This window comes from Macaca mulatta, chromosome 12, assembly GCF_049350105.2.
Source record: "Macaca mulatta isolate MMU2019108-1 chromosome 12, T2T-MMU8v2.0, whole genome shotgun sequence".
NCBI classification, from domain to species: Eukaryota; Metazoa; Chordata; class Mammalia; order Primates; family Cercopithecidae; genus Macaca; species Macaca mulatta.
This window is the reverse complement of record NC_133417.1, coordinates 133,158,754-133,182,868: the sequence shown is the minus strand read 5'-3', so window position 1 is coordinate 133,182,868 and position 24,115 is coordinate 133,158,754. Positions and strand designations below refer to the sequence as shown.

General features: G+C 42.9%; 1 protein-coding gene across 1 annotated transcript in view; it reads right to left on the bottom strand.

Annotated features, from left to right (window-relative positions):
- DAW1 (dynein assembly factor with WD repeats 1) overlaps positions 1–24,115 on the bottom strand; it is a 51,945-nt gene that overhangs the window by 13,780 nt on the left and 14,050 nt on the right. Inside the window, exons 5-9 of the mRNA XM_077956665.1 lie at positions 23,410–23,509; positions 10,232–10,339; positions 8,290–8,396; positions 6,999–7,101; positions 6,083–6,197 (exon numbers count right to left, since the gene is read on the bottom strand). Coding sequence (XP_077812791.1) covers positions 6,083–6,197; positions 6,999–7,101; positions 8,290–8,396; positions 10,232–10,339; positions 23,410–23,509 — 533 coding nt within the window. The remainder of the gene's footprint in view (positions 1–6,082; positions 6,198–6,998; positions 7,102–8,289; positions 8,397–10,231; positions 10,340–23,409; positions 23,510–24,115) is intronic.

Below are 24,115 nucleotides of genomic sequence, written 5' to 3'. Positions count from 1 at the left end.
CACAATATGTGGTGATACCAAGACCCAAGCAAAGGATAGTGTCACAAATCATCATCAAGATGGTCTTCTCATGTGTGGTTCTGAAAGACGAATCCTAAAATTGCACGTCACTTTGTTATCTAGGAGATGATTCAGATATAGTACAGACTCATACACAATTGCGATTGTAAAGGAGATGACAGAGAAATAGTTTAGCAATATACATGCTTGTCAAATGTTACACGCTCCTTTGTAGCATTTAGGATGCTATACGCAGTGATAATATTGTACAACACATAGTGGTCAGAGATGATGCAGATGTCTTGGGGCATCAAACATGACCATCAGTGATAGGACCCAAAATGTGGCATCACATATGGTTGCCAAGGAGATTTGGAGTGATATTGTAGCATACATAGTTGTCTAAGACACATAGATGCAAACATATGAGAGCACAGTCCACAATTAGCATGTTTATCATTGCAGACACATGGCAGCCTTTTATATGATCACCAAGGAGATAACCCAGAATATACCATCCTACATGATTAACAGGTAGGGGGTGACAGCAGTATAGCTTAGGTGTGGTTTTCAACAAGGTGACACAGACATAGGAAAACATTTCTGTTTTCAAGGAAATGAAGAATACAAATGAAGCGCAATAGGCAGTCATCACTGAGATGATGAAGACAAAGTGTAGCAATGTCCAGGCCTCCAGTGATATGAAACAGACATACCAGACAGTGCAGCATCATACATGATCATCAAGAAGATAAGGAACACAGTATGCAGCATAACATATTGTTGACAGCAGATGACACAGGCATAGTTTAGCATCACATCCAGTGATCAAAGAGATAACACACTGGATAACATCATACATGATTACCAAGAACATGACATAACTCGGGAGGCTGAGGCAGGAGAATCGCTTGAACCTGGGAGGTGGAGGTTGCAGTGAGCCAAGATCATGCCACTGCACTCCAGCCTGGGCAACAGAGCGAGACTCTGTCTCAAAGAAAAAAGAAAAAGAGAAAGAAGACGACCTCGGTATCACATAACATCATACATGTTGACCATGGAGATGAGGCAGAATGTAACATTATACTTGGTTCCAAAAAAGACAACGTATACACATAAGTCAGTATAGTATGGTATGGTATGATATGGCATAGCAGAGCAGAGCATAGTGTAGCACAGTATGGACACATAGACACACACAGACACGGCACAGAGCCAAAAACTGTTGTCATGAAAGGATCTACACGTAGTGAAGCAGGATATATGGTCATGAGAAAGATGAATCAGACAGCGTAGAGGCACATGTGGTCAGGGAGATGGCACACATGTAATGCAGCTGCCATTTGTGGCCATCAGGGAGATGACGTAGACATAGTGTAATCTCATAAAGGTCCTACAGAAAGGTAAGAGGTAAGAGAGCATCACATGTGGCTATCAGGGATATAAGACACATATTAATCAGCATCATATGTGGTAGTCAGAAAGATGATACAGAAAGAGTACATGTGGTTATCAAGGCAATGACACAGACATAGTGGAGAATTATAAGTTGTTGCCAAGGAGAGGATGAAAACACGTTCTAACAAATAAAATGATCATCAGGGAGACAAAGTAAATATATTGTAGCATCATCCTTAAATAACTAGGCTGTGTCACCCATAAGGTGTAGCACAGTCCTTTGCAAAGGGCATGATGAAGTTACAGTGTAATTTAAGTGGCTTCAAGAAGATTATAAAAACATAAAATAATATTCAGTCTTCAGGCAGAAGAAGCAAATACACAGTATGTCATATGTGATATTATTGTATGCTGAATTGTGTCCTTTTAAAATTCATATGTTGAAGTTCTAATTCCCAGTATCTCGGAATGTAATATATATACACATAATATATAATCATGTATAATGTTATGTATATGCGTGTATATATAACATATATATTATATATAAATATAATATATATACACGCATATATATGTATATATACACATAGTATGTATGTGTGTATATATACATATATATGTATGGGTATACATATACACATGTATATATGTATATACGTGTGTATATATACAAACATGTTTGTATATATACACACATATATATAACATTATACATGATTCTTAAATATATGCAAGCATAGCATAGTTTCTTCCATTGTCAAGAACATGATGAGACATAGTATAGCTTCATATACAATTGTCAAGGATATGGCTCAAAAAATAGTATAAGCTTACTTAGGTTGTCAGAGACATAATGCAGATATAGGGCGGTGTCATACATTATCAGGGAGATGACACATAGCATAGTGCCATACAAGGCATCGGGGTCTCATGGATGATTGGATACAGAAAAAAAAGGTATCTGGGTGATGACATATAATTTTGTGTCATATGAAGATACCATGGATTTGACACAGGTATGTTGTAATGTCACAGGTGCTTATCATGAAAATGAAGCAGACATATTGCAGCATCATAAATTAAGTGGTCAGGAAAGTAACACAAAAATATTGTATCATCATACCCTGTTTTCCAAATGGCACAGACATAGTGTAGTATCATATATGTTTGTCCTGGAGATTAATTGTAGCCTAGTGTAATAAATGGTTATTACGAATATGATGCAGAAATAGTATAAAGTAACATAGCATCTTATGGGGTTATTAAAGGGGTGATATAGCAATAATATAACATAACACATCGTTGTCCAATATATTTCAAATAATGTAACACCACATATGGCTGTCTAGAATATGAGGGGTGTGTGTGTGTGTGCGTGTGTGTGTGTGTGTGTTCATCAACGAATATATTCATCAAGGAGACAGGGTCTTGCTCTATCACTCAGACTGGAGTGTAGAGGCATAATCATAGTTCACTGTAACCCTGAACTCCTAGGCTTAAGTTATTTTCCTCAGCTTACTGAGTAGTTAGTTCTACAGGTGCACGCCACCACACCTGGCTAATTTTGTTTTAATATTTTGTAATGATGGGGTCTCCCTATGTTGCCCAGGCTGGCCTCAAACTCCTGGCCTCAAGCGATCCTCCCACCTTGGCCTCCCAAAGTATTGAAATTACAGGCATGAGCCACCACACCTGGCCATGATGCATATATTATATAGCATCATACATGATCATCAAGGAAATTGTCATAGTACAACATCATATATGACTACCAAAGAATAAGGTAGGCATAACGCATGCTTTAGGATAACTCAGAAACATCATGACAATGTATTTGGTTATCAGGGAGATGATGCACATATAGTATAGTGTCATATGTGGGTAACAGGTTATACACAGACACAGTGTGGCATTGTGATGGTTAATTTTATGCATCAACTTGACTGTGTTAAGGGATACCCAGGTAGTTGTTAAAACATTATTTCTGGGTGTGTCTGTGAGGGTGTTAGACTGAGTAAAGAAGAGCCACCCTCACCAATGTGGGCAGGTATCATCCAATCCATTGAGGACCCAGATACAACAAAAGGTGGAGGAAGGATGAAATTCTTCTCTCTTCTGGAGCTGGGACATCCATCTTCATCTTCTCTGGCCCTCGGTCATCAGAGCTCCTGGTTCTCAGATCCTCAGACTCCAAGACTGACACTAGTGCCCTCCTCAGTTCTCTCAAGTTTTTGGCCTCAGACTAAGAGTTACACCATTGGTTCCCCAAGTTTTTAGGTTTTCAGACTTGGACTGAATTACACCACTGATTTTCCTGATTCTCCAGCTTGCAGATGGCATATCGCAAGATTTCTCAGCCTTCATATATAAATATGTATGTGTGTATACTTATATAATATTGGTTACATACTATATGTGTGTGTGTGTATTTATATACTATTGGTTATATATTTATATATAGTATAAACAGAATTATACATAGAGTAAATATAGTATAATAAGTATAAATATATAATATATAAAATATATAAATATATACAATATATAAATATATAAAATATATATAATTATATATAGGATAAAACAGAACCAATAGGATATACATATAAAATACAATAGGATATATGTATAAAACAGAACCAATAGGATATATACATATGTACAAAACAGAACCAATAGGATATATACATAAAATATCACCACCTTTCTAAAGGTGGCGATGTGATATAGTGGACCCTGCAGACCATGTTGGCCAGGGCAATGAGGTATAAATACTATAACATCATACATGGATTTCCAAGAAATACTAAGATATGGAACAGTATCATACATGGTTATAAAGAATAGGATAAAGATATAGTATACTACCATACATTATTATAAAGAGGATAACAAACAGTGTAAATTAAAACATAGTAGTCAGATACATGACATAGATAAAATATAGCATCATATGTGGTCGTCAGATGGATAACATAGACTTGGTGTAGCTTCATACGTGATTATCAGGTAGATGGTATTGATGTAGTTTAGCATCACCTGTGTCTTCAGGAAGATGACACATAGTTCATACTTCATATTCTATGCCTCATAGAATAGCATCACGCATGGTATGTGATGCCATGATATAACATAGACTTAGTATAGCATCACATATGCTTGCCAAGGAGACATAGGATGATGGAGACATAGTATAGTACCATGTGGTTATCAAGGATATAGTGTAGACATAGTTCAGTGTAAAATAGGAAATTGTCAGGGAGATAATGTAGAAGTTGTATAGTGTTAACACATGTTTGTCAGGAATATGCTGCAGACATAGAGTCGCACCATAAATACTTGCCAGGGAAATAGTGCAGACACTATGAATCATCACATGTGGTTGTCAAAGAGATGACACATAATACAGCATCATATATGTTTGTCATGGGAATGACTTGTTGTTCAGTATCATAAAATGTTATCCAGGACATGATGCATGCATAATACACCAATACAGATGGTTGTCACTGAGAGAATAAAGACGTCGTATAGCATTGCATGTGGCTTCAATGAGATGATGTGGACACAGAGTTAGTATCATACATATTTGTCAGCAAGATGACTCAAGGTTTTGCATCATATATGATTATCAAGGATATGATGTAGATATGGCCCAGCGTCAAATGTGGTTTTAAAGGGGTAGATGAAAACACGGTGTAGCATAATATTCAACTTTCAACAAGATGATGCAGATACAGCATAGAAATAAACATGATCCTCGGGTGATAAGACAGACACAATATCATGTCACATGTGAGCCACAGGGAGATGACAGATATAGTGTAGTATCACATGTGACTGTCACAGGATTGAAGCACACCTAGGATAGCACCATGTATGGTTATCAATAAGATGACTTATAGTGTAGAATCACAGTGGTAATCAAAGAGACAGTGTATAGCATAGCATCATGTATGCTTATCACAAAAATGTGGTAGACACAGTGGAACAGCACATGTGGTTATAAGGGAGATTATAGCACCATTGATGGCAATTAAGTTGACAAGGCCAACATAGGGTAACATCATACATAATAATCAGGGAAGCCGGGCGCGGTGGCTCATGCCTGTAATCCCAGCACTTTGGGAGGGCAAGGCAGGTGGATTACCTGAGGTCAGGAGTTCTAGACCAGTGTGGCCAACATGGAGAAACCCCGTCTCTACTAAAAATACAAAAATTAGCCAGGCATGGTGGTGCATGCCTGTATTCCCAGCCACTTGGGAGGCTGAGGCAGGAAAATTGCTCGAACCTGGGAGGCGGAGGTTGCATTGAGCCGAGATCGCGCCACTGCACTCCAGCCTGGGCAATAGAGTGAGACTCCATCTCAAAATAATAATAATACTAATAATCATGGAGATGACCTAGAATATAGCATCATATACAGGTATTAAGAAGATGACAAAGACCTCATATACCTGGTTATCTAGCAGGTGACACAGACATTGTATAACATTACATGTGGTTATCAGCTATATGATATAGACATACTATTGTGCCATACATGGTCACCACAGAGATGAGACATGGTTTTTAATCATAGCTGGTCATCAGAGAAATGACCCATAGTGTAGAATCATGCATGGTCATCAAGCAAAGCATAAATCTCTCCAAAAATTAAAAGTATGAACAGATCACCTACCATCGGCTGAAGCAGTTGCAATAAGCTTTCCAGTGTAATCAAAGCAGCTGTCTAGTATTTCATCGTCATGGCCTGTTAAGGTTGCCACACATTTGCCATTTGTAGCATCCCACAGCTACAATTAAAAGAAACAAAAAACAAAAAAAAGACTATGACTTTCTGTCTCAAGTGTGAAGATGGCCAGTGGTCTTCATGACATGCTTAGGGCTGGTTAAGTAACTGTGCAAAAATTACTTGTGTAATTCTCGCATGTTCGGTTAGATTTACTTTGATTCATGACCAGAGACCACAGCCAACCATCAAGGAAGGCACACCCTAATCACAGAGAAAACCAAAGTCAGACATTTAGAATCTGCCACTACATTAAAGAAAGAAAAAATATCTCAACGTGTATGCTTTACTGGTTGGGGAAGAGTTTTGCTCTTTTTGTAGGAAGGACATCAAATGATTAGGAGCTTCATATAAAATGACAATGTCGGAAAATGAAAAGTACATTATAAAATTGTTATATATTTGTTACATAAACAAATGATAATTCCATAGTATAATCTCTTAGTAACCATTTTTTAAGTATAGAAACTTAGGGACAAGGAAACATTGTGTTTGAGGCTCCTTGACGGTCACTCTACTAATTGAAGTTCTATAAATGAAAAGTGGGATATTAAATAAAAATAAAATGCCTTCTCAAATAAGATATTTAATATACTTGAAGAAATTCAAATTGCTTTACTACATCACAATTCCTTCAATTTGGAAAATCCAAAACTTGAAATTTAAAAAATTACCAATTATTATTTGTAAATTAATATCTTAATTTTATATCACGTTTGAAATTTGTTAATGTTACAATGGATATCTGACACAGTAAAGAGTATAGACACAATATAAAGCAAAGATATTTATTTATTTAGCTCACCATGCAGGTTTTGTCCATAGAGCCAGTTAATATTAGAGAGCAATCCCAGTTGAATAAGGCACTGCTAATCTCAGCACAATGACCAATTAAGATATTTACCTTCCTACAACACAAAAATAATTAAAATTAGTGAAAGATATCTTACTTCAGTATATGCACATGAATAACGAGGCCAAGCCCATCTGTGTAAGCTAATCTAAATTTTGGTTTTTATAAAATAATATATTTGATGACAAAACAAATACGGCTTTACTAGTGCTCAAAAAGAAACTAATAATTTCATTTCGGCAGGGCGCAGTGGCTCACGCCTGTAATCCCAGCACTTTGGGAGGTCAAGGTGGTGGATCCACAAGATCAGGAGTTCGAGACCATCCTTGCTAACACGGTGAAACCCCACCTCTACTAAAAATACAAACAAATTCTCCGGGCATGGCGGCGGGTGCCTGCAGTCCCAGCTACCCGGGAGGCTGAGGCAGGAGAATGGCGCGAACCCGGGAGGCGGAGCTTGCAGTGAGCCGAGATCGCGCCACTGCACTCCAGGCTGGGAGACAGAGCGAGACTCTGTCTCAAATAAATAAATAATATCATTTCAACAAAAATGTACTTAGATTTTAAACTATCAAAATAATGCTACTTAAGGCAACATTTCAAAAAGAAATGGGTAACAAATAGTAAAAGCCGTAAGAAGTATTCTTACACCAGACGAGTGCACCCTGGTTGTTCAGAAACCACATGTCAAGTAACTGAAAGGTCCTTCTTTCTCTGTCATTTCTTGTTGCATACATCTTGGTCGGCACCCCTGATAATTAGCCCCTCTATTAAATCACAGACAAATCCAAGAGTAGTTTTCCAACACAAATATGCTAATTTAGTTAACTTCCTAGCAACTACGACCAAAAATCATTAGGAAGGAAGTTGAAGTTCTTGGACTAAATTAAATTTGGGAAATTAACTAAGAGTTTTATTTATACATGATATTCATGCCTAACATAATGACAAGCCATTGAAATTTGATTATCCCTGGAACAAATAGTAGCTATGTAACCAGACTATTGCTAACATTCTCCTTTTATGTTGCTATTTGTCATTATTTGCTCTGAATTCCAAGAATGCACATATTTTGTGAATCAGAAATATCATTAAAGAATGAATTAATTTACATTTTCAATATGTCCTATTTTTATGGAACCCACAGCAGAGTTAATAGAGAGCAGCTTAAGCTAATAAAAAACAGAGGGTTTTCTGAACCCCCTGATCCAGGTTAAAACAATGCTTAAGAACTAAGAATTACCTTCCAGTATCAGCATCCCACACTACAACTGTATGATCAAAAGACCCCGTAATGATTCTGTCTCCTGAGGTGTTAAATGACAAGGAGATGATTTCGGCAGAATGTCCCTAGAAAAAGAGCAGATACCGTCAAGTATACCGGCAGATAAAACAATTTCTGCAAGTGTACAATATCATAGTCTAAAAGGAAATGCTGGAGAAGGCCGAGCTCCAGGAAGGGAGGTCAGCAGTTGGCTGGGGTGAGGATGAGGAGTGTCTGCACGTGGGCACAGGGTTCTTTTTGGGGTGATGGAAAGGTTTGAAAACTAGGTTTTAGCTACACAATCCTGTGAGTTTACTAAAATTAGTGACTTACACACAGCTAGTTCATTTAACCTAATAATGTTGATTAAAAACAAAAGAAAGAGGTTGTGTTTGGGGAAACTAGAGGGCGTCCTTTACATTGTCTTGGAAACACTACAGAGCTGGGGACTACATGGGCTAATAACGCATGGTGTGCAAAAGTAAACAGTGTATGGAATAAAACTAATTACTTTTAAAAAGGCAATTATTAGGATAACTTGACATGAAATCGATTGATAAATTCCTGCCTTTGGCCTGATGTTCAGCTCGTTACTGTCTAGTGTCAGTGAATCAAACTGTGAGACAATGGGAAGAAACCCCTCTGTAGAGCAGATTCGGGAACTCTGATAAGGGGATCCTGGGTGGAGTACGTATAGCCCATGATTCCTCCACTATTTTAGTAAATTCACATAGTTATATTTTTAAATAATACAAAGAAATGGAAAAGTTGATTTATAACTGGATATTTCTGATAGATTTCAAAGGACAAAAATGCATGTAGTTGAATATTAGAATTCTAAGTACGCAAAACAAATGCACTCTCCGGGGCAGACAGGTGTGCCGAGCAGGACCCCTCCCTTCGAGTGCTCTTAGGCAGTCTGTAAAAGGAGTCGTTTTAGTTGAAAGTGCAGCATTAATAGGGCCTTTCCCTGCACATTTGCCTGAAAGAAGAGATAGTAATGTTGTTGTTGTTGTTGTTTAAAAAAAAAAAAAAAAGAACTGAGAACAGAAAGAGTATACTTATACTAATAATGCTAGATGCTCAAATTTAAGAAAGAAAAGCCATTACTGTTATTTTTAAATGGAGAATTTTTTCTTTCTCGGTCCATGTTTCAACTTTCTTAGAAAAAGCTTTCTGAGGAAACAAATCATGTTTTTAAAAATGTATTTATAGTTTTGAAAGGACAAGGAAACTGAATTTCCCATCCAGCTGTTCCCACTGAGTACAACATAGGGTCACCCTATTTTTGTTGCAGTGACTTGAGCTGGGGTGGGAGAAAGGCGAGGGTGGGAGGAAGGGGAAGGTGGGAGGAAGGGGAGGGTGGGAGGAAGGGGAGGGTGGGAGGAAGGGGAGGGTGGCAGGTCACCGGGAGGTGCTGGGCGCATGGTGGTGACACACAAGAGCACACCCCACCAGCACTCACTCTGTGGGCGGAGCCCTTTGACCTTCTCCCTCTGGTCACTTGCCCCTCTCTCATTTCAGACTTTGTGATAAGGATGGTTCAAAGAGCAGCGGGCAGAGGAGAGTGTGCTCACAGCAATCGCTTTAAAGATTCTCTTGGCATGGTTCTCCAGTTCTGCCTCTTGCAAAAGTGCCAGCCTCCACCTGCTTTCCTTTTAGCCAGAGAGATGGTGATGGGTTCTAAGCTATAGTTGATGTGTTTTGCAGACTAAAGTTAGTCAAAATAAAAAGCTCCTTGGACTTCCCCAGCACCTCCACCCAAGTCTTTTGGAATAGACAGAAACCAGTAGGAATACTCTTTCACCACTACAGTCTGAAAACCAGCAACTCAACAACATCCAACTTAGAGCTCATTTTGTAACAAAAACACGAATAAGAATTAACACAAATAACAGGCTCATTAACATTATTGACATACTCTTAAGGTGCAAACTTCCTCGCCATTCTGAATGTTCCACAATTTGGCTGTTGTGTCCATACTTCCAGTCGCCACCAATGTGCTTTGAGGGTTAAATGATAAACACACCTAAATTACATGAAATGGGAGAAATTTTAGGAAGATAGAGTTTCAAAGTGTTCATTATACACAGAAAATTTTCCAGATGCAATTACCTTACCAGATTCAGCCTAATTCTTTGTACAAAACACCACATATGTGTGACCTGCTATCCCCAGGTTGAGTCCTTCAGAGTCTTCCTCTTGAAAAGAGGCTGCTTGTTCTCCCACAGCACCCAGCCCAGGCTTGGAGGGGCACTGGCTCCCTTTGCCACTTGCAGACCACAGAAGAACATGAACAAAAGTGAAGCCCATCTCCTTCAAGATCCCTGCTATCTGGCTCTCCTTCTCCTTGCTGCTGTCACCACAGTCCTTCCAATCATGGCCCCTCACTCATCAAGAGACTACAGGCTTGTAGTCTCAATGCCAAGTCTTAGGTGTCCTTCACATGGGCAATCCATCCAGCTCCCCCAGACCCATGCCCCAGACGACTCTTCAGTAGTCTCTCCCATGGCCACACCATGGACCTTGGTATTATCTTCTCTAGAAGATTCACCACCAATTCACCAATCCAGGGTCACAATTTCCCTTCCCACTCCCCTCCCCTAGAAGATCTTTCATCTCATTGAGACATCCGCCTTTTCTCCTGGTCCATCCTCCCCATTCAACTGACACCCTGGAAGCATCACTCCTGCCATTATCCTCGACACTCTTAGTCCCTATCTATCTAATGTACCTTTCGTACAAACTCCTAACATTAACTTTTATCAGGTAAGGATTTTATCCAATCATCTGCCTCCCTGCCTCATCACCCAGCCAAGGTAGCTTAAGAGAACTGCACAGAAAGTTACTGGTATTGCTCATTTATGCCTCTGTCCTCAACAGAGTCCTCAGCACCATTCCCTACTTTGTTTAAGATGCCTCTGGCTCCATACATTCTCCCATTCCCCACTCCTGCCTCTACTTCCATCCTCACCCCTCCTCAACAGACAAGCTGGCCTCCTACCACTTCCCCAAGAAAACTCTCCTGTCAGGTAGGAACTTCCCCACTTGGATCTTACTTTCCTTCCCTTCAGTCTCAGATGCAGAGGGATCCTTCCATCTATTCTAAGACCCCCTTCCCTGCACAACTAGGGGAGATGCGCCCACTAGGGGAGATGCGCCCACTAGTTTTCCTTCCCTCTAGACTAGATGCTTTTCAGTGACCTGTAAATATGTTTGAGTAAATCCTTCCTTGACCTTATGTACCCCTCTTAGCTACCCTTCTTCTGCCTTTACAACCAAATTTCTTGGGAAACAGTCTACCATCATTTTTGTCCATCTTCTGCTCACTCTTAACTCTTCTGAAACCACTCTGGCTAAATGTCCAATCCAGGTTTGGTCAGTCATCCCACTTAACCTCCCTGACATCTGCAGCACTGACTCCTTTGTTCTTTAGCTTCCCTCCCTTTCTTCTTGTTTTTCTTTTTTCTTTTTGTATCATGTGAAGTTCTCTCTTCTCTATCCTCCCAAGATTCTGTCAGTCTCCTCTCCACACTCTACCTTTTCCTCTAGGCAATTTCAATTGCTCATTGGTTTCTACTGCCACCCAGATACCAGTGACTCATGCATCCAAGTCTCTTTCCCAGACCTCACTGCTCAGTTCCAGCCCTAAAGTGCCAACTGCTAAATGGATGCCTCTGTTTGGCTATCACACAGGCAGCTTATATCAATCTAAGACACACAAGTCGTATCGATGCAAACCTGTTCCTCCTCTTTCATGCACAGAATTTGTGAATGGCACTGCCCATCATGCAAGCACAAAATCAGGGAATCCATCCTGGGTTCCCCTTTGCTTTTATGCCTCATAACTACTTAGTAACCAGGTTCTACTCACATTCTCTTCATCTATCTTTACAACACACCTTCATCATTTTTCACTTGGATTGCAGCAAGATCCCCACCCACTGGCCAATAACGCTGATCTTACCACCCTCCCATTTCTTTTTCACACTGCACAAAAATAATCTTTCCAAAGACCGCAGATGATCATACCATCTCCTAGCCAAAAAGTCTCAACAGTGTGGCATTACCTGTAAAATAAAATCCAATTCTTTAGCATAGTATATAACCTCCTGCATAATATGGCCCTTGCCTGCCTCTCCCACTTTAATTGCTCACACCCTGTGATCTGAATTTGAATGGGCTATAGGTGCGCTAAGGCATGGACACTGTTAACCCAGGCAGCTGGGCAGCAGCAGGGATCCTTGCCCATCATCTCTGGCCATGCGGCTCCCCTCAGTGTGCTACAAAACCACATTTGCATATTCTGCACATGGCACCACATGGAGGGTCAGGAAGTTCTGCTCTGATCACACAGAGCCACCTGAGTTTCAGGCACACACCACTTCTCAGCATTTACCAGGACTGCTCGCTCTGCCTGGAATGCACATGCCACCCCTCTGGAAAGTCTTTCCTGAACACCTTTCCCTGGCTCAGGAGGCCACACTGCTCCCTCTGTGTCCACACTGAAATCCCCATCCACTTCTGACACTTACAACACATCTTTGAACTTATCCACTGATGCTTTCACTCCTTCTATTAAATAGTAAGAACTGTGTCAGATTCTCTCAGGTACCCTAAGCATGTAGGCCAGGGTTCCACACATAGTCAATATTTAATAAATATTTATTGGATGAATGTTGACTGAAAAAGATGAACGTCTCCCTAGGAATTATAGATAAAGAAAATATTTCCCAGAATCTAAAAGAGTGTGGGAAAATGGTCACACTCTAAGGACACGCACTATGTTTTTCTTTGACTTTGGGCAAGTTACTTAAGCTTTCAATGCCTCAGTACCCTACTCTGTAAAATGGGGAAATACCTTCCTCTTAGGGTTGCTATGAGGCACAACTAAGCTAATACCTGTCTGTGTAAAGGGGCTTAGGACAGTGCCTCTCAAACAGCAAGAGCTGTCAAAGGGTCAGTTATGTTTCACTGCAGTATTCCCAGTCACTAGCAAAATACCTTCAACAGAGCATGAGTTATTGGTGGATTAATACACCATGAATGTTTAGGATGAGTGTAAATGAATTTTACTTCTAAAATAAGCAGACTGCTTTTGTTCTTGTTTTGTTTAAGGTGTACATAAATTAGCAGGATACAGGACCCTTTCCCACCTACAGGTAACTTCCTTATCCTCAAGAAATATTTCCAAGCATTCTACAGTCTGTCCTAAGTATCTGAAAGGACACAAAGATACAAAAATGCGTACCCTCCCTTCCTCCCCCCGATGTTGCTAAACTCTTTGTTCTGCTTTCTAATCTCTGCACGTACCAGAGGTTTCGTAAGTTCTGTAAGTACATGTTTTTCTTTCTGAGGCCAGGTCACAAGGAATGTTTAAGTAAGATAGCCATAAACTGGTTGTGCAACCTGACGCAATATAATTAACTGCCTTTGTGTAAAACTGCTCTTCCGCCTCAAGGGTTGTACTGAAATATCAGAAATGGCGGGAACCAATCATAGTTTGCCAAATCGCTTTGTTCAAACTCCAGCCAATCATACCTCTAATTTGTATAATGATTCTATGCCTACTTTCCTTAGACTATATAACATTGTTCGGAGCTCAGTGGGGGAGCTCTCCTGCCCGTCTCGTTTCACGAGCAAGTGAGAGCTCCAGGTTCGAACTTGTAATAAAGATCCTTGCTGCTTAGCTTTGACTCTGGACTCTGGTGGTCTTCTTCGGGGAATAAACGGTCTGGGCATAACAAATGGGGGCTCGTCCGGGATTTCCCCCAAGCCCACCAGACCCCCAAGTCAACGGATCTTAATCTGTAGGTAAGCCGGCTTTGTCACTGTCTCTGTCTTTGTCTCTGTCTGTCTCCCTGAAATTTCGCGAAATCCGTAATCTGTAATCTGTATTGGTCTGTTCTGTAAGTGGCACGGTCTTGGCGGACGCGCTAGAAGACAGCCACTCGGGACTGGTGGGAGACGTTCCCCAGTGCCCATCTGGGGGCCTCCATCCTTGGTTGCCCCGTCTGACTCAGGTCGGAAGTCCGACACACGCTCGCGAATGCTCATCGTTATCACTGTCTGTCCGTTATTGTTAAGTGTTAAGTGTAAGCCCAAAACGAAACATAAAACCTTTTCTTCCCCTTCCAGGACCGGACCTGTCGGATACTCCCCTCTGCTTCACACTCATTTTCGTCCCCCCTTCTCTTTGTAGGAGCAGTCCAAAGATGGGCAACAACCATAGCATGCCGCTCTCACTCCTTGTTACCAATTTTAAGGATGTGAAGGCTCGGGGGCATAACTTAAGCGTAGAGCTAAAGAAAGGAAAGCTAGTTACTTTCTGCCGTTCAGAATGGCCCTCTTTCGGCGTAGGGTGGCCCTCCGAAGGAACTTTCTGTCTCTCTATTATTACTAAGGTAAAAACTAAGATTTTCCTGCCAGAGCAGTCAGGACATCCTGATCAAATTCCTTATATTCTAGTGTGGCAAAATCTTGTGGAAGACCCACCGCCCTGGATAACTCCATTCATCCTTGAGCCTTGCAAGGTCCTAGTAACGCGACCTACAAGACAAAGGACTCCCTCTGTTCCCTCGGCCCCTGTGCTGCCGGACAGCCAGGACCCCCTAACGTTAGAACCCACATTTCCCCCACCATATCCGCACCTTATCCCGCAGGACCCAGTCCCCCAGGGTGGTGCTTCCGTAGAGGGAAACCAAGAAGCGGAAGCAGCCGAGAGCGAAAGTAACCTGGGGGGGCCGGCCGGCCGAACACGAGGCCGCGTACAGCGGGACCAAGCTTCCCGACTCCCTGACTCCACTGTAGCCCTGCCTCTCAGAGAAATAGGATCGCTCGATGATACCGGTCTCTCCCGTCTCATGTATTGGCCTTTTTCCACCAGTGATTTATACAATTGGAAGTCCCAAAATGCTCGGTTCTCAGATAATCCCAATGATCTAACCTCGTTGTTAGACAGTGTCATGTTTACTCACCAGCCGACCTGGGATGACTGTCAACAGCTCCTCCGAATCCTGTTCACAACGGAGGAGCGGGAAAGAATCCAAGTTGAGGCCAGAAAGCTGGTTCCAGGAGATGACGGCCAGCCAACTGCAAATCCTGACCTCATTAACGCGGCTTTTCCTTTGACCCGGCCCAGATGGGACTACAACACGGCAGAAGGTAGGGGACGACTGCTCATTTATCGCCAGACTCTAATGGCAGGTCTCCGGGCTGCAGCTCGCAGGCCCACCAATTTGGCTAAAGTATATTCTGTGTTACAAGGTAAGACAGAAAGCCCCGCTGTGTATTTAGAGAGATTAATGGAAGCCTTCAGACAGTTTACCCCTATGGACCCGGAAGCACCGGAAAATCAGGCAGCGGTAGTAATGTCCTTTGTAAACCAGGCAACACCAGATATTAAAAGAAAACTCCAGAAATTAGAAGGTTTAGAGGGAAAGCAGATTCAGGACCTCCTTCAGATGGCCCAGCGAGTTTATAATAATAGGGATACTCCAGAAGAAAAACAGTTCAAGGCAACCAAAGAAATGACCAAAGTCTTAGTAGCAGCTTTCCCCCAGGCAGGAAATAGCCAAAACAGAAAGCAGAAAAAGCAAGGCCCTAGGCAAGGATTAGAAAAAGATCAGTGTGCTTATTGCAAGGAACGTGGCCACTGGATTAAAGACTGCCCAAAGAAACGGAGACCAGCTAACCCTACCTCCGTACTCGTTACCCAGGACTCTGACTAGGGAGGACGGGGTTCGGACCCCCTCCCCGAACCCAGGGTAACTTGCAAGTGGAGGGGTCCCCAGTTCGCTTTTTGGTCGATACTGGGGCGGAACGCTCAGTCCTAACCAAACCAATTGGAAAAATGTCTAAGAAAACATCCTGGGTGCACGGGGCCACAGGCATTAAAAAATACCCCTGGACAACCCAGAGGACTGTAGACTTAGGAACGGGAAAAGTCTCCCATTCCTTCCTAGTCATCCCAGAGAGCCCCTGCCCTCTACTAGGGAGGGACTTGCTGACAAAGATGGGGGCCCAAATCCACTTTGAGCCAGAAGGGCCCAAGATAACTGATTCCCAAAACAGGCCAATATCTATCCTGTCACCTTAGAAGATGAGTACCGACTCCATCAAGAGCAAAAGCCCCCCGATCAGGAAATTGACTCTTGGCTCCAGCGTTTCCCTGAAGCGTGGGCAGAAACTGGGGGCTTGGGGCTAGCTAAACATCGACCTGCCATATTTGTGGAAGTTAAGCCAGGGACGGACCCGGTTCGGGTTCGGCAATATCCTTTGCCCCTGGAGGCAAGAGAAGGAATTACGCCCCATATCCACCGACTCCTAGACCAGGGAGTCCTACGGGCTTGCCACTCATCCTGGAATACTCCACTGTTACCTGTTCGTAAACCCAACAGTACGGACTACAGGCCAGTACAGGATTTAAGAGAAGTTAATAAAAGGGTCATGGACATACATCCCACTGTGCCCAATCCATACACCCTTCTGAGTGCCTTACATCCCGAAAAACAGTGGTATACCGTTCTTGATCTAAAAGACGCTTTCTTCAGCCTTCCTCTGGCTCCCAAAAGTCAAGAACTCTTTGCATTTCAATGGACGGATCCTGAGAGGGGCATCAACGGTCAGCTAACATGGACCAGACTGCCACAAGGGTTCAAGAACTCGCCAACCCTGTTCGATGAAGCCCTTCATGAAGATCTGGGTGAGTACCGGCGGCAACACCCTGAAATAACTCTTTTGCAATATGTTGATGATCTCTTAATAGCGGCCAGGTCCCCGGAAACTTGTGTTCAAGGGACTGAGGACCTCCTGAAGACTCTGGGGGAGCTAGGCTACCAAGCCTCAGCAACAAAGGCTCAGATCTGCAAGTCGGAGGTAACTTATCTGGGGTACCTATTAAAAGGGGGGCAACGCTGGCTAACCAAAGCCCGAAAGGAAACAGTCCTACGCATCCCTAGACCCCAGTCAACACGGCAAGTGAGAGAATTCCTGGGGTCGGCAGGGTTCTGTAGGTTATGGATACCCGGATTTGCTGAGTTAGCCAAGCCCCTATACCAGGCAACAAAGGAACGGCAGCCCTTCAATTGGACGGAAGAGGCTGAGCTGGCCTTTCAGCAAATCAAAACTGCCTTGTTATCAGCCCCCGCGCTGGGGCTCCCTGATGTCTCCAAGCCCTTCCACTTATACGTGGATGAAAGTAAGGGTGTTGCAAAAGCCGTGTTAACACAGTACCTAGGCCCCTGGCAGAGGCCAGTTGCCTATTTGTCAAAAAAATTAGATTCAGTGGCTGCTGGCTGGCCACCCTGCCTCCGGATAATCGCGGCGACCGCCCTAATGGTCCGAGACGCTGATAAACTTATCATGGGGCAAGAGTTGCGCGTTATAACCCCGCATGCCATTGAAGGCGTCCTCCGGCAGCCGCCGGACCGATGGATGAGTAACGCCCGGCTCACCCACTATCAAGGACTGCTGTTAAACCCCCTCAGAATAACTTTTCTGCCCCCAACCTCTTTAAACCCTGCTTCACTGCTGCCAAATCCAGACTTGGATGCCCCGTCCCATGAGTGCACTGAGATACTGGCTCAGGTGCATGGGGTGCGGGAGGACCTGCAAGATCGTCCGCTCCCCGACACAGAACTCATCTGGTTCACTGATGGCAGCAGCTACGTCCACCAAGGCCAGCGGTATGCAGGAGCAGCTGTAACGTCAGAGACTGAGGTAATCTGGGCGGAACCCTTGCCTCCAGGGACATCGGCCCAAAGAGCCGAGTTGATAGCACTCACACAGGCCCTCACCCTAGGGGCAGAGAAAAAACTAACAGTATACACGGATAGCCGCTATGCTTTCGCTACTGCGCACATACATGGGGCCATCTACAGAGAGAGGGGACTATTAACAGCTGAAGGCAAAGAAATAAAAAACAAGCAAGAGATCCTAGCTCTATTAACTGCTTTGTGGAAACCAAAGAAATTGGCTATCGTACATTGCCCTGGGCATCAGAAACCAACTACGCCAATTGCTCAAGGCAACTTCTTAGCCAACCAAACCGCAAAGAGCATAGCAAAAGCTCCCAGTCAGCTCCTCACGCTCCAGCTCCCTGATCCTGGCCCGCGAAATTTGCCATGTTTTCCCGACTATACCGAACAGGATCGCGAATGGATGGACACGCTTCCCCTAAAACAGGTTCAAAATGGGTGGTGGACTGATATAAATGACCAAACCATCCTACCAGAAAAATTAGGACGGCAGGTGTTGGAACATATCCACCGGACAACCCACCTGGGTGCCCGGCGAATGATAGACTTAATCAGGCACGCCAAGTTCAGAATCAGACGCATAGCTGAACTGGCCAGCGATGTCACAACAAATTGCAAAGCCTGCCAACTGAACAACGCTTGCCCCCAAACCCAGACCGCCGCAGGAATCAGGTGTAGAGGAACTAGGACTGGTATCTATTGGGAAATAGACTTTACTGAGATAAAGCCTGGAAAATATGGGTATCAGTACTTACTTGTCTTTGTAGATACTTTTTCAGGATGGACAGAAGCGTTCCCAACTAAGAGAGAAACTGCTCAGGTTGTAGCAAAGAAAATTTTGGAAGAAATCCTCCCCAGGTATGGCTTTCCCGTCCAAATAGGGTCAGACAATGGACCAGCCTTCGTTGCTAAGGTAAGTCAGGATTTGGCTTCCATTCTTGGGGCAAATTGGAAATTACATTGTGCTTATAGGCCCCAAAGCTCAGGACAGGTAGAAAGGATGAATCGGACTCTAAAGGAGACCTTAACTAAATTGACCATGGAGACTGGCGCTAATTGGGTAGTACTTCTCCCCTACGCTCTGTTCCGGGCCCGAAATACCCCTTACAGACTGGGCCTCACACCATATGAAATCATGTATGGCAGACCCCCACCCCTGGTCCCCAGTCTAAAAGATGACTTACTCAAACCTGAAACTGAAAATGTCTCTGAGCTCTTGTTCTCCTTACAAGCCTTACAGAAAATTCACCAGGAAATTTGGCCCAGACTACGAGAACTGTACGAGGCAGGACCTCCGCCGACGCCTCATCCGTTCCAGCCGGGAGACTGGGTCCTAGTCAAGCACCACCGGCAAGAAACTCTTCAACCCAGGTGGAAAGGACCACTGCAAGTACTCCTGACTACTCCCACCGCTCTCAAGGTAGAAGGCATCTCTTCGTGGATCCACTACACACACGTCAAACCAGTGGACCCAGCATCCGACCTTCTCGGGCCTTCTGGAGCACCGGTTACATGGACTGTAGACAAAGCTAAGAACAATCCCTTAAAGCTAACCCTGCGCCGTCATCCCCATAACCGTAACCATGTCTAGCTTACCTATGCTTTTATGCCTTATGCATCTGACTCTCCTCACTGCTGCGCCGTCTAATCCCTATGTCTGGAGGTTCTGGCTCTATGAGAACAAAACTCACCCCGGGGAAACCCCCCAAGCGGGTAAACTGCTAGCTAGCGCAGACTGCCCCCCCTCAGGGTGTAATACTATAGTTTACCTCAATTTCACTAGGTTCCAGATTGCCCAACCAGCAATACCCATGATCTGTTTTGAATATGATCAAACTGAATATAATTGTAAAAATTATTGGTGGCACCAGAGTGCAGGTTGCCCATATAGCTACTGTAAGACGCACTCTGTCCGATACTGGAGAGAACAACAAGGGTGGTATTTTTAGAAAACTGAGTCTCCCGTCACTTACACTTGGATAATTAGAGACCCATGGGACTCTCGGTGGACAACCCCACAACATGGGGGAGTATATTACTCATCAACTAGTACCTGGCCCAGTAGCCATTTATATCTGTGGAGAAGTCTAGTCCAGATTCAACCCTTAATCCATACACAAATCCACAGGCAAGAAACCAAGCTATCACAAGACTTGCAGCCCTTCTCCTGGCTAACCCTACTACAGGAAGGGCTAGCATTCGCCAACCTCACCGGTTTAGGCGACCTGTCCTCTTGCTTTATGTGTGCAACCCTAGGAAGACCACCATTAACGGCTGTTCCTCTATCCTCCCCTCCCACAAACTATACAGGTTTTAACTCATCAATAGTCACGATACCCGATGTGGCCCTGTACCATGACCCATACCAAGAGAAATACCCCTATTGTTATTCGGCATTTAGCAACAGCCTCTGTAACCAATCGGCTACATACCCTAATAGTCCCATATATGCTCCCCCTGGTGTGTTCTTCTGGTGTAATATGACTCTGTTAAAAACTCTGTCCAAAAGCATCTCTGACGGACAGTTGTGTATCCCTGTTACCCTAGTTGCCCGACTGACACTGCTAACCCCGGCAGAGTTCATAGGCTGGGCAGGGACCGCCCCAACTAAAACTGCGCGACATAGACGAGCAGTTTTTCTACCACTAATTGCCGGAATATCCTTAACCACCTCTGTCGTCACAGCGGGGTTAGCAGGAGGGGCCCTACAACACTCCATGATAGAAAACGACAAGCTGTTACAACAATTCTCTGTTGCTATGGAAGACTCCGCCTATTCCCTAGCCTCCCTTCAGCGGCAGCTCACCTCCCTAGCACAGGTCACCCTTCAAAACCGCAGAGCCTTAGACTTACTCACAGCTGAGAAAGGAGGTACCTGTATGTTCCTCAAAGAAGAATGCTGTTTCTATATAAATGAGTCAGGGTTAGTTGAGGAAAGGGTCCAACACCTACACAAACTAAGCTTAGAAATGAAAAAGCAACAATTCACTACAGCCGCTAACAATTGGTGGAGCTCTTCAATGTTTTCCCTTCTGGCACCCCTTTTAGGCCCCCTAATGTCTTTACTACTTCTATTCACTATAGGCCCCTGTGTGGTAAATAAAATTTTACAATTTGTCAGAGAAAGGTTTGATACCATCCAACTAATGGTCCTCCGTAGCCATCACCAGCCTCTCCTGCACCCAGAAAGTGAGGCTACATTATAAGACTCTGGAAATCCAAGATTGGACATCCAGTTACTTATGGGAGGGGGAAATGAAAGGACACAAAGATACAAAAATGCGTACCCTCCCTTCCTCCCCCCGATGTTGCTAAACTCTTTGTTCTGCTTTCTAATCTCTGCACGTACCAGAGGTTTCGTAAGTTCTGTAAGTACATGTTTTTCTTTCTGAGGCCAGGTCACAAGGAATGTTTAAGTAAGATAGCCAGGTCACAAGGTGCGTTTAAGCAAGATAGCCATAAACTGGTTGTGCAACCTGACGCAATATAATTAACTGCCTTTGTGTAAAACTGCTCTTCCGCCTCAAGGGTTGTACTGAAATATCAGAAATGGCGGGAACCAATCATAGTTTGCCAAATCGCTTTGTTCAAACTCCAGCCAATCATACCTCTAATTTGTATAATGATTCTATGCCTACTTTCCTTAGACTATATAACATTGTTCGGAGCTCAGTGGGGGAGCTCTCCTGCCCGTCTCGTTTCACGAGCAAGTGAGAGCTCCAGGTTCGAACTTGTAATAAAGATCCTTGCTGCTTAGCTTTGACTCTGGACTCTGGTGGTCTTCTTCGGGGAATAAACGGTATGGGCATAACATATCTTGTTCCTCAGTTCCCGGGGTGGGTGTGGGTGCTAGAACTTGAACACTGCTGGCAGATTGGCTGTCACCAACTATTTGCAAAAGCTGTCGCTGCTGTGGCTTGCTTTCCCTCCCTCCACCCCTGTATGTTCTTGTTTGCTTTTTCTGGTTCACAGCAGGTATCTTTTTTTCCAGTGAATATTGAGATTAAAAGATCTATCACTCTTTGTTACCAATTTCCCCTCTTCATCTAATAATAGCTATTAGCACATTCTTTTTATGTCTCTGTTCAATTCAAAAAGTACTGAGCTATATTTCCCTACTGACAATTATGGGAGAAGTGGTTATATTTTGTTTCCTGCTTTAGCCTTTTCTCTCTTTCACCCTTAAAAGTTTCTATTATTTTTATACCACTACTGCATTGGGTACCTTCTATTTGTGGATTCTCTTTTGGTATTATCCACTTAAGAGTAACTTCAAAGTACAACAAGGAAAGTGAGTTGAATATCTAAAGAATCATTCTACCTAATGAAGGCCAGAAATGGAGGGAAAGGGGTGATCCCCACTAACAGGCCAAAACATAACTTGGGGATTTGTTAAAATCAGATCAATTTTTCCTTATTTAAATCTTTGATTAAAAACATTTAAGGTATTACTAATCATTAAGAGCAGCAGCCTGTTTATTTTTAAGAGCTGTCATCTGTTCTTACGGAATGCCAATTATTGCACTAATTGTTATAAGATATATCTCAGAATTGGTCAAGGAAAAGGGCTTCCCAATAGTGAAAGCTGTTTCAAGTACCAGACTATTCATGCATATTTGGGCTCTAATGATACACAGAGAACAATCAGCCTAAATATTTCATATAGTAGTTTAAAAATTATATTAAGGCTGGGCGCGGTGGCTCAAGCCTGTAATCCCAGCACTTTGGGAGGCCGAGACGGGCGGATCACGAGGTCAGGAGATCGAGACCATCCTGGCTAACACAGTGAAACCCCGTCTCTACTAAAAAATACAAAAAACTAGCCAGGCGAGGTGGCGGGCGCCTGTAGTCCCAGCTACTCAGGAGGCTGAGGCAGGAGAATGGCGTAAACCCGGGAGGCGGAGCTTACAGTGAGCTGAGATCCGGCCACAGTACTCCAGCCTGGGCGACAGAGCGAGACTTCGTCTCAAACAAAACAAAACAAAACAAAACAAAAATTATATTAAAAACTGTTTTTATCACTTAATTGACCCTCATTGAGTCAGTACTTTAAAGAAAAGTCAATGAAAAAGAAAAAGTAAGATTGGTTATTATATTTATAAATGTATCATATTACGTGTCTACTTAGTCAATACAGGATACAATTCTTTATAGAATCTGCAAGATATTAACTAGAGTAATTTTTAAATTGTATTGGTACCACCATATAAATATAGGCAGACTAAAAACATGGGGTAGAATTTGAAAACTAATTATAAAAGTAGCCCCACTACTTTTATAATAGAATCCTAAAAAGAAACAGTAACATAAAATATAATAATAAATTGTTCAATATACTCACTATTTCTGCTGTATGACCCCTGAAGGTATGGTAACATTTTCCTGTTTCTACACTCCAGAGTTTGCAAGTTTTATCAAAGGACCCAGTGGCAATTTTGTCACTAAGATTTAAAAGAAATGTGGAATATTAAAAAAAAAAGACACATTATATAATAAACTGAACTAAGATAAGAGATGTTAACACATGAGTAAAAAATTTACTTCACTTCTAAAGCTATAAGCAATCTTAAATTTGTTTCAGTGGATAATAAAAGTCTAATTTTTGAGTGGTATCAATTTACACATTTAATTTTGAAGATTTCAAAGTTATAGGTATGTTTGTTTGGGATTATAACAATTTTATTATTATACTTTAAGTTCTAGGGTACATGTGCACAACGTGCAGGTTTGTTACATATGTATACTTGTGCCATGTTGGTGTGCTGCACCCATCAACTCGTCAGCACCCATCAACTCATCATTTACATCAGGTATAACTCCCAATGCCATCCCTCCCCCCTCCCCCCTCCTCATAATAGGCCCCGGTGTGTGATGTTCCCCTTCCAGAGTCCAAGTGATCTCATTGTTCAGTTCCCACCTATGAGTGAGAACATGCGGTATTTGGTTTTCTGTTCTTGCGATAGTTTGCTGAGAATGATGGTTTCCAGCTGCATCCATGTCCCTACAAAGGACACGAACTCATCCTTTTTTATGGCTGCATAGTATTC